Genomic DNA, 12,444 nt, shown 5'->3' on the forward strand with positions numbered 1-12,444 from the left:
CATCACGAGTCTCTTGGCTTCTTCAGAATGGCCTTCAATCTTCAATGATGTTGTTGTGGTGAGGAATCTTTGTAGATGCTTATTTGCATCTTCATTGATTCTTCCCGCAAACGGCTTGCTCTCCAACTGTCGGATAGTTGAAGGATGGAGTTGGAAGTGTGCCACATTGACCGGTTGGTTTACGATGGTCATTCTTCCAAGCGGGGCATTAGCCCTTCCATAGTCTCCTAAAAGTCTCTCTGGAGGAGGTGGATCCGCTGCCATAGGTTCTGATTCAGACTCTGAATGCTCGGACGGAATAGATAGTCCTTCTTCGTCTTCCGATTCTGAAACTATAGGTGATCCCTCTTTCGATGCCAGTCTTTTCCGCTTAACTTCTCGTAGTCGTGCTCGCAATGTTCTTTCTGGTTCTGCGTCAAAAAGAAGTTCAGCTGAGGCCTTACCTCGCATACAAGATTAGACAATGCTTAATTGGAAGCACAAATAATAACAAAAATAAAATCAAAATAAAAATTGCAGAAAAATAGAATTTTAGTTGCAGAGCAACAAAATTTCAATTGACTTATTAATCACTTATATTATGGCAATCCCCGGCAACGGCGCCAAAAACTTGATCAGAAAATAGCAAGTGTACTATTTTTACCGATGTAGTAATAATAGGATTTATCCCAAATATCGATCTCGTGGACTGCGTAGGAAATATAAGTTATTTTAATGATTCAATTGAACAAAAGATCATGGGGGTTTTGTTGTTTGACTAGAAATAATGATAAATGACAACAAATCAATAAGAGACGTAAATGTGACTTTAAAACAATATGAGAGAATATGCTAGGGTGAGTGTATGAATTGCCTTGCAATGACCCTTAATCCTTAGTTATAAAATATCAATGTACATGAACTATTACCGAATCTCAAGAGTTATCTTCCCTAATTCCTCAGAGGAAAACCTTTTGATACTTTCTTGTATCCTAATTCCTTAGCAATTCAAGAAGTAATCAAGCGCAATATAATTTATCAAGATTATTATGGTTACTACGAAGCATCCTCATTCCTAAGCAATAGCAATCGTAATATAATTTTGCAAACAGCGATAAGGTGGTTTGTCCGACCTAAACCTTAACCGTAAATCAAAAATCTATTTGTCAGATAGATAGAGCAATAAGCACTTTGCACAATCAAATAATTTCACACACATAAATATTCTCTAACATAAAGGCAATTAGGTTCAATGACAATAGCAATTCAGGGACACCCCCCTAGCATTGGGGGGTTTAGCCGCTCATAATATTCAAAGAAAATACAATAGGAAGATTAGACATTACAAGAAAATAGGATTGCTTTGATCTTCAATCGCAATTGCTCTTGAAGATCTCTGTTCCCCAAAACCCTTGAGAGCTCTCCTCTTTCTTCTGCAATTCTTTCGTATGTCAAAAAGTCCCCCTCTCTTTGCCCTAAGGTTGTTCTTATAACTCGCTTCCATTCAGGTTGAAACTGAAGTACCAAAAATACCCTTACTGGTCCTCTTCAGGTGAGAAAAATAATGAAAATAAAATCAGCACGCTTCAACAACACGGGCCGTGTTGCTGCACACGGGCGCCCGTGTTGTTTCTCTGTTCCTGGGCCAAAAACACACGTTCCCTGCATCTTTTCACACGGACCGTGTGCCTGCACACGGGTGCCCGTGTGAAACCTCTGTCTTTGCATCAAACTTGCCTTTCTAGCCACTTTTTGACACGGACCGTGTGCATGCACACGGGTGCCCGTGTGGCCCTCAGCTTTGGCTTTTTCGGCTTCTTTTTCCATTCGTGCGCGCCATAAGTCTCTATCTCTCCCGTGCATCAACCTGGCCAAAAACAAACTAAAAACCAACGCATAAAACGACACTTTTATAATACTCAAAACACATTAAAATGCAACAAAGCCATACGACCGAAAAACAAGAAACTTACTTTAAAAACATATGCCAATGCCACTTAGTATTACCAAGATTACGAATTTCGGTCGGAAAAAGGTGCGGAAACTTACTAGAAATGGTGACCGATCAGTAACTCAGAACACAGGTCACGATTATGTTCATAACTCAGGTCATAAGTCACAAAACCAATCCTGGAGGCAGCTCAGCCTATAACTCGATATGATTGAACTGTTTCCGATTATTACAGTTTTCTGACTAAACTTCTGAAGTCCAAAACTTAACCTTTTCTCCCCCTTTTTGGCCAAAAATTTACAAAGAACGCCTTCAAATAGCCAAACCCACGTATTGACTACCCAGATCTGAGAGAACCATATGTGAAAGGTAGAACCACACACAAGGTGTGAGTGAATCCTAATTGCTTCCTATAAATAGCTGGTCCTTTGTTTGTGAGATAAAGACTCTTTGTTTGTGACACTTTTTGGTCAAAGACACCATTATTCGAGGAGAGAATACTACCAAAAACAATATGCACCGTCCAAAAATCACTTTAAATGCTTTTATTATGTTTGGAGTATTACTTCTGAATCAATCAGTCCCAATACATGCACATGCAAGAACAAAAGCACTTTCTAGACTTATTTTTTTTACGAAGCTGGATGTAGAGTCTAGAATATTCCTTTGTTAGGTTCAGTGAAACATGCCATGAACCATGTTCTGACATCCTACCAGACATTGTCTTCAACTTCAAGTTCTTCTTCTTGTAGGGTTTATCCACTTCAATTTTTCCACTGACTTCCTTTATCAAGTACAACCAAGGCTTAGACTGACCTTAATCACTTGAACCGATAACTTCACTAGAGACTGCTCCAGACTAGACAATTTCTAGTTTCAGGGTATCACCTTGAACTGGTCACAACCCAAGAACTTACAATTGCAAATCTACTATGTTGTTTCTGTGTTGGCAGCAATTTTGGCTAAACCATTGTGTTAGCAGAGAGCAGAGCTTTGTGATGATGTCATAACAGATGTCTTGACATTAGAGGTTTTCTGAAGCATCTTAGTCAGTTTATATTTTAAGGTTTTGGGCTGTCAGTTACTTAAACTGACTTAGTGGTTTAGCTGCGCCAAAACCCTAGTTTATTGGCCCAAGACCGTGACCAGATTTGCTAAGGATTGCTCTATAAAAGCTCAGTGAATCCTTATTTAGAAGTACAGCTTCTGGTCCAGGGGGATTCGGTCATAAGTGAAAATTCTGGTATGACAAACTCGGATGTCAATCCCGATGTCAAGACATCTGATCGGTTATTAATGTAGCACAAGCAGAAAATAAGGATCCCCCATTATTTAATTACTCTTAGAAAAGAGACAACGAGACCTGGGATCACACATGTTCAGCATACATAACCAGATTATAATTTTCACATGGTTCTGTATAGGAACAGCTAACACTTCCGAACCTGATGTTATAAACAAAGTCATAACATTTATAACTGAACAAACAATGCAGAAGATAAATAACACAGTTAATTGTTAACCCAGTTCGGTCTAACTACCAACTCTAGGGGCTACCAAGCCAGGAAGAATATTCCACTATTAGTAGTACTATTTTATATAAACAACCTCTGGTTTACAGATAAACAACCTCTGGTTTACCTAGTCACCACCCAATGCAACCTTTATCTCAGAACTCCATCCAAGATAAGAAAACCTCTGCTCACTCCCTAGTGATACCTAACTGTTACAACCTTGCAACAACTATTTACACAATTAACAATGAACACATACTTGATCTTGCTTCACAGCTTCAATCAAGTTTACAATACTCAACTCTTACCTACAGGTTTCGAGTGAGAACAATCACTTCTCTAACCTATAGGTTTCGAGAAGGACATGGAAGCCATCCCACAACCTGGGTGGTCTACCTATAGAAACCCTAATGACTACATCGTTTAAAACCAGGTTTTCTATCTCAAACTAGGTTACAAAGTTTCCTATTTATAACCTGATCCCAAATTGGATTTGGGCTTACAAATCGTAGCACTCTTGTTATTACAAATATGCAGAAAATATTCTGCTACAAATAAGGTCTTCAATCATAAGTTTCCTAATTTATCTCCTAAATTAGAAACCTTTGAATCTTCAATCTTCTGATCTGATTCTTCAATTATTATTTTGACCTTTAAATATGCGCCACATAGGATTACATAATATTCACATAGAATATTTTGTATCTATTAAGTACAAATTGAATCTTTCTTCCAGTTTTGCAGGCGCGATGTCATGAGTTGATGTCATGACATTCCATGTAACATCTTGCTTGTACCTGTTTTGTTCATTTTACACTTGCAAGATTCACAGTTGTATTATGTTTTACTGCTACTATGTTTTAGCCAAATATAAATGCCAATCAACCAATAAAAGCACTAACAATCTCCCCCTTTGGCATATTTTGGCTAAAACTAAACATTCATTAAAAGTGCAGCAAAAACATAAATACTTCAAGACACCAAGGAAGTACAGAATTTACATTCTCAGAATTGGGTTTTTTACCTTCTGTTCTTTAGGACTTGAACCACATCATAACATCTTCAGTATGCTACAAAATCCTTTGTTTCTTTTTACGGTAGCAAAATCAGAAGATGATATTCTCTCCCCCCTTTTAGACATAATATGACAAAGACTAGACCGATGTCATAATATGCAGTGGAACACTTTCATGAACACTGATGTTCTCGACGAAGAGGATGTGAGAAGACCTTTGTCTTGGAGGACCAATGGTGGCATAAGGGACCCCTTCCTTAGTCTTGTACCAGAAACTGAATCCTAGCTTAGACCTCGAGAGAGGACTTGAGTGAAAACTGTCCACCAGTCCTAGTAACTCAGAACATAAATCACAACGAAAATGATTCCTATACTGAAGGTTGTATATAGTGGAACATCTTTGTTGTTACTGCAGAAAAACCCATGGTAGAGACCATCAACATCCCCAGCCCGTGTTTTTCTTTTCCTGAGATGGTTTTGGTATAGTAACCCATCACAATACCAAACCCAGACTCGACTCACAAGAACGCACACGAACGACATTTTCAGAGAGTTTGATTTCTGCAATTCACGGAGATGCTATTATATAGCAAATGTAGATTATAGGAAATAACGATGGTCTTTGGTCTTGTTCAATGGTCAAACGGTTAATTAGGAAACAGTTCCAAAAGCTATTACTCTTTCCAAAGCAGTTTTTGACTGTTTTTCTGATAGGAGTTATCTTGAATTACCAGTGCATGCATAGTCATTGAATGAACTTTACACCGACCACTGATGTGTAGATAAACTTCAATTCAGATTTCCTTGTTTAACTTTGAAGATTCAATGTCTTTAAACATGTCATGACATTATGTCAGACATTGTCACTTTTCTTTCCTTCAGGCACATAGCCCAAGATTCCGTAAAAGATTAAGACAGAGCATCATTTGGACCAATTAACAGACTCCCTACTTACTCACTAGTCATAGACATAGACTTCTATTATTTTGGACACCTTGAGACTGTTAGCACACAGTTACCTCATTAGTGTAGAGAAGGAATAGTGGTTACCAGTTGCACATGGTTAACTTGAACCATTAAAATAATTGACAAAAGTATCACATTTTCTTCATGATGTAAAAGTATTTTTAACCAAGAATTTTTCTTGACAAAAGAAGTTACTCCCCCTATCCGAGATAGTCTGAGCTTCCCCAACGGAATACGCTTGAAATGATGAATGGAAAATATAAGACTCATCTTCATATCTTCAAGAGCCGCACCCTGTGTTCAACAATCCTACTGAACACACTCATTATAGCAAATTTGTTCCTCACACTAAATACCTACACCAGAATTAGAATGTCATAACATTGTGTCTGACATTTGTACTACTAGTATTCTTCACAAATTTCATCCCTTTTTTTTTTCAACAGACCCTTGCCTAAGAACTTATCTCCTTCAAAAACGATCAACAAATGACCTCTTGATACTAGAATCACACACAGAGAGGTTGCCACAATCTCAACAAACAAAACTGCCACTCCTTGAATTTTGTTGAGCATAACCCTACCATGTTTGAATCAGATCATGGTCTGCTTAAGACACTTCAAAATCCTTCTTGATAAGGTGTTTTTCAATCTCACACATTGATTAACATACTCCTTGAACATAAGAGATTCTCCTTTATCCTTAGCTGTGTTGATCTGATCATAGAACTTTTGTCTTCATAGTCATCTTCACTAAGTGAAGTTTTCATCATGAAAGTAATTATGTATGTCCAGAACACATTACTTACATCCAGATCAGAACCTGCCCATTCTAATCCACATTATGCCCAAACTGCCACTCTAGACAATAATGTTGCTTTTTCAAACTTCTATATATTCCTAGTCCTTCTACCAGGAAATATGTACTTTGTGATGTTGATACCTAAGACACAAGTTCATCTGAACTCAAACAAACTCTGACTATCCATAGAGATAACACTTCTCTATAGAGGACTTGGAACACAAGAAACGAATTGTGTTCACGACTCGAAACAATACTCTTTATTCTTTACCAAACAGTTGTAAAAAATGACCTCAGACTTAAAAATTCCTGAACACTACCCTTAAACCCTATGATTGACTCAATTAGACAATCATAACCTAGACTCTAGACACTTCTCATATTCGAAAGAAGAACATGAGGGACTCAAACAAGATTCAAACAAAACGAAAAGACTATATAATCCTAAGAAATTTAAACAACATACCTGGACTTTACCCAAAGTCTTAATCAAGAAATGTTATTTGAGAACAAACTGCACCAGGTGGACTTGTCCATAGGTTGGATCATGCACTTAGATCAGAACAAGTGATACACACCATCAATTCATGTCGTCAGATGATGATGCAAAGAATATTCTTTGCTGGTCTTTGAGAATAAACATGACTTGAGTTATGTTCTGAGGTTTTTGTGTGACTTTGTTCTTCTTTCTTCAAGATTAGTCTTTGAAAGACTTTTCAAATGGATAGAAGTAGAAAATATTGTCTTTGCTGATCTTCATACTCTTTTACTCCCTCTGAGATATACAACTTTAGGACATCTTTGATGTTTGTCCTTGAAGTTCCCTTCATTTGGAATTTGCCACAGTTTCCAAGTTTAGAAACCTCAGTTTGCTTGCTACACAAGATCCAGATTGCCACATTCTGTAACTTAAAATAGAAGAAACTATGATTATATAACCATAAATTGATCTTCAATATACATGTCTGAGTTGTTTTATACATACCTTGTAAATATCCAGCTCCCATCAAGATATTTAACAGAATCAATATCCCACATCAAAGACTCTTGCCTTCTTCTTTGATGTGTGAAGATAATTTAGAACTTATGGATAGAAGAACTTCTTCTCAGCATCCAGGTTCTAAACCTAATAAGTACTAAGTCTCCCGTCAAAGTACTTACTAGCTTTTCAGTTAGAATTTGCTACTCACACTAGGTCATTCTGAATGATTACCTCTTCACATTTATACTTTCTGTTCTTGGCAAATAAATAAAGTGACTGAAGATCTTGAGATGTTGTAACATCAGATGTGACATCATCCTTCATGGTTCTTGGTTAACATTTTTAATGTCAAATTGACAACACTCAGGTTAGTAGCAAAATAATACAATAATCAGCAATATCCAGACACATCAAGGAGTAAAATAGCCAGCATCTCAATAACCTTTTCTTCATACTTTAATTCTGATTTTGAGATGAAGGATGCCATGATTTTGAAAGTGTACTCAATGTTCCTTGCACAAACTAGCACTCGTCATTAGAAACAAGCGGAATCGCAACCGAAGTTGCACAAAATCGACTAAAAAGGTGTCCAAAATCGACTAAAAAGTTCACGAACTTCTTCGGAATCATCAACAAAGTCGAGTTACATTAGTCGCAAGTGTAAAAACTCAAAACAGTTAAGAAGTTAAGGCATTTTCAAGTTATGCGACAAAACAAAGCAAATAAATTTCATGAGCATGGTCCAACAACATCTCAATAATTTGCAACATCAAGCATTGATTATCAAGTGAAATTCATCATCAACCACAATTTCAAATCATTACCAATGACACAGATTGACACAACTTGACCAATGAAAAACAATTAGTCAAAAAGGAAAATATTTTTGGTATTTATTATGATTTTTATACACAATTTTGGTAAAAAGTGTATAAAATCAAATAAATAATTATTTTTAAAAATTCTTTAAAAATTGAAATTACAATAATAAAAAAGCAATTTTTGTGATTTTCGTAACTAGTTTAAAATGGAAAGAAAGTTAGTAACAATTAACAGAAAAAATATCCAAAGTGAATTTTGTAACATGTGAGATTTGAAGCCATGACCTTATACTTGCAAGCTTTTACTCCTTACCAATTGTGATATGCTTATTTATTCAAAATAAGGAGCCAGTTGAAAGTGAATAAGGAGAAGCAAGCATTTGTTATTATTTTAAAATAATTTTAAAAAAACTATCATATTTTTAAATAGACTTGAAAAGTGAATATTTATAAAACCCAAGATGTCATTTCTAAATAAACCAAAGAATATTAAAAATAACCAAAATATTAGTGTTAAATGTAAATAAACCAAAGAATTTTATAAAAACTCAATTTTAAGATTTTTTCGAAAGGGGTGGGCAAATTTGGGGTATGACACATTGCATGTTTCCCTTTGCACATTGCATGTTGCACACACACACACACACACACACACACACCCTTAGATTAGAAACTAGAAAGAATAGATCCTGTTGCGTAACCGACACCCTTACCCTTTCTCTGTGACCATTTCTTGTTTATTTGGTTTTCTTCGATGATTTTCATTCCCCCGCGTATGATAAATAAATGTTCGATGGCGACTTCATCGTTCATTTAATGATTTTCCAGTTTCTGCAGCATTCAATCCATATAATATTTCCAATGTTTGGAGTAGATAACTCCTTACCTAAAAAATTTGTTGTTTTTCAAGAATCTGGATTTGTTATAATATTGTGTTTTAATATTCTGTGTAAACAATGTATTGTAAAAAAATAAGAAGCTTTTTCAACTCAGTTTTGAAGAAAACCGAGGGGATAACTTAGCGTTATAATTGAGGATATTGAGCACCGTCCTTAAACAAATTTGTGATGTCCATTTCACGAGTATCAACGCTCAAGACACTTTCATTAGTGATCCGCGTGAATCCTAAAACACTTCCACTATAAAAGCATTCTGATATCAAAAATTGATAATGAAGCATGATGAAGTGCTTGAAACATCATTAAGGTTTGCAAGAGTGTTTTCCATGAAGAGTTCTCTATGATGGATTGAAAGAGCGGAAAATTATTTAGGTTTAAGGTTTGTGTTCTTAAATATTTATTGGAGCAGAAAATCATTTATTAATCCAACCTTTTTTTTTATCTAACCATCTCTCTGTTTATATCAGAAACAAATGCATAAAAAAGAAATTGAGAATATAATGACACCCAACATTTGATCTTGCCCAGAATATCAAGGAATTGAAGATTCAACATATGAATTTCAAGGATAAATTGATTTTTATTTTAATATTATGTGTAAATAATGCAATATTCTGGGTAAACAATGTAGTTTGTAAACAAACTAATTTATTAATATTACGTGTAAACAATGTAACGAGTTTTTTTATAAAAAAAATTTATCTTATCCCTCGATTCGAACGCATGCCAAATAAATTTACCCTTGGTGTTAAGTCGTTACTTTTCATGACGACTTTCGTTACCTCACTTCATTAGTCGAGATAAAATGCATCTTGCGTCCGAGATTAAAAGTGTTTTTTGTAGTAGTGTATCTCCACCAAACCTCTCAAGCGTGAATACTTTGTGAAGTTAAGACATTTACTTGGAGAAGAAAAATTAAGGGGGTTGTTGAATATTTAAATTAATTTTGAATTTGTTTCTTCTTGAACTTTAAGAATTTTAAGCTTAATTTTGTGTTGTAGTAGGTCCAATTTTTAATAATCTATTCTAGAGAGATTCGTGTAGCTCACTAGAAGATACAGATATGTTAGAATTTTTGTATAATAATAGAAAAATTCTACAAATTGATTTTTAGTCATGAGATTAAATTTGCAGAGGCAAAATTTTATTCGTTGATTTAGAAATATCATTGATATAAATAAAGGTGATATACTCAAATTTATATCAAGGCAATTCAAGAATACAAATAGTCTTCCCTTTTTATTGATATGCATCACACACAGTTTAAGAGGTACTCTTAAAAAGACATACAAAACACCTGAACAACAGAATTCAATATGCATACACAGCAATATGTCATTACAACATCACACATATTTAATTTATAGGCGAACACTTAGTTAAGCCAACCTCATATAGTTGCTTACTTATTTCTTCCATTTGCTAAGATACAACATCTCTTCATGACTTATAGAGCAACCCTTGCTTTGGAAATATGAACATCAATATCTCGAGTGCATTTACTAAGATACTCCATCCATCCATTTGGAGGGTGAACTTCCTCATTGATTTTCTCATATTCAACCGTCCATTTAGTAACAGCAGTACCATCAACCTTATCAGTTACTTCAAGGATGATCTTAAAGGCCTTATAGTGCTTTTCAATATCTCCACCAAAGATCTTCCAAATCATTCTTTTGTTTTGTTCATCAACTTCTTCAATACTCTCGTGACATGTTAGTACCTCGCCATCTGTTGTTATGTCATGCCAAATTAATACCAAGAAAAATAAAAAAATATTGAACAAATATATAAATTTAAGAATTAAATAAGTTTTTGATCAATATAAATATTACAGTTTTATTTTTAGTATTTCCTAGATTTTGGCAAAGTTTTAATTGGTTGTGGCAACCGTTTTTTTTTAAAAACTTTTACTCAAAGAAAGGGAGGGACTAAAAATGAAAACTGCAATGACCAAAAACTTATTTAACCCTAAATTTAATGATAGAAAACATGATGATTTTAATTTGCATGTTAAATGAATTAGAAACACAGTTACCTATGTTTAATGTCCAGTGTTTAACTGTATCAGTGTGATGCCAGTCTTCACCTTCATGCAGCTTGGTATGATGAACTTTTTCACAAACGTTTTGTACTTCGTGAAGTTCTGATGCAAATTGTTTGAAGAACTTGTTAGCAGGTGTTTTGATCCCAAGTTCAGTAATAAGTTTACCAAACAGCACCATTTCTTGGGATGAAAAACGAGAGAAGAGAGAAAGGTTGATGTGAGGAAAACATATGCAACCCTTTGATTTAAATAGAAAATTTGGATTACATTATCTTTTAAAAAATAGGGTGTTGTCATGTATTGAATTAATTTGTTTAATATGAATATTTTGAAAAACTCCAAAATTGCAGACCTACTGTATTTTTAATAAATTATCACGATTTTTTTTATTTTATTTTAAAGATCACGTGAAGGTTCAATTACGTCATTCATATGTAAGACCTTGATAAATAATCAATATATTAAATGATTGAATTGGATCAATTAGAATAAAAACTTAGAACATATATGCATGGTTTTAAATTGCGGTCCGCAACCGCAATTGCACCCGCAATATTGTGGATGCGGTTGTCTCCGCAACCGCATCGGACCGCAATTGCGGTGTGATTTTAAAGTCTCGCTTCCGGATACATTAGGAACCCCATCGGACAATTTTAATCATGTTTTTTTAAGTATTTTTATCAAAAATCAATATATTAAAATTCTAAAACTCAATTTATTTCTTATATAATGAAAAAACATAACATTAAGTGTTTTTCAATATAATATTTCAAACACTTCCTTTTAAAAATTCACGCCGCAACGGCAGTAATGCGCATCGCAACAAGCGCAATGACCACAATCGCAACATCCGCAACCGCAACCGCATCCGCAGCCGCAACTGCAATTTAAAACCATGCATATATGATTATTCGGATGTAATTTTTATCTAAGATAGTTTCTATTGTTTTCTTACTTTTTATCATTTATCCACTTAAATTTTCGATTGAAATTAAATTATTTATAATTTTATTAAAATCCATCTTCTTTATTTTCGTTGCCAGGATTTTATGACCGGGATAAAACAACTTGCAAAGGGTAAGTCTTACTACATAATTATTTCAAATTTTTATTCTGTGCATTGCGAAAGGTAACCTATCTTTAGCATAGATTATTGGCGTGAATTAATTTTACATTAAAAAGGGAAACCGTGAAAAAGAATAATATAATTTTAAAATTTACATTTGATATATTAAAAACAGGTATAAATAAGAAACACTGTTGCAAATTTGTAAATAAAATGTCATTTTAAATATTATCATGTGACAATATGAATCTTATTTTTTAAAAATAGGTGTAAATTAAAAATATTATTATAATTAAATCTCTATTACACCTGTTAAACTAAAAATGAGTGTATATTTAGATAGATCCAAAAAACTTATTTAAATTTATAAACCTAAATATAATTCTAAATCCATTAACACACA

At 34.3% G+C, this 12,444-nt stretch overlaps 1 protein-coding gene across 1 annotated transcript; it reads right to left on the reverse strand.

Moving 5' to 3' along the window:
- Window positions 1-10,140: 10,140 nt before the first annotated feature.
- Window positions 10,141-11,201, reverse strand: LOC131616804 (MLP-like protein 28). Its single transcript, XM_058888252.1, has 2 exons — window positions 10,967-11,201; window positions 10,141-10,659 (listed from the first exon to the last, which is right to left on the reverse strand). Exons 1-2 carry the CDS (start codon window positions 11,151-11,153, stop codon window positions 10,376-10,378), a joined length of 471 nt encoding a protein of 156 aa, XP_058744235.1. The 5' UTR covers window positions 11,154-11,201; the 3' UTR covers window positions 10,141-10,375.
- Between the last annotated feature and the right edge of the window lie 1,243 nt (window positions 11,202-12,444).

Source organism: Vicia villosa, linkage group LG7 (genome assembly GCF_029867415.1).
Source record: "Vicia villosa cultivar HV-30 ecotype Madison, WI linkage group LG7, Vvil1.0, whole genome shotgun sequence".
NCBI lineage: Eukaryota > Viridiplantae > Streptophyta > Magnoliopsida > Fabales > Fabaceae > Vicia > Vicia villosa.

Coding starts and splice junctions, on each gene's coding strand:
- LOC131616804 (XM_058888252.1), bottom strand. CDS start 11,153: ATGGTGCTGTTTGGTAAACTTATTACTGAACTTGGGATCAAAACACCT. Junction 10,660..10,966: donor ACACTGGACATTAAACATAG/GTAACTGTGTTT, acceptor ACATAACAACAG/ATGGCGAGGTACTAACATGT.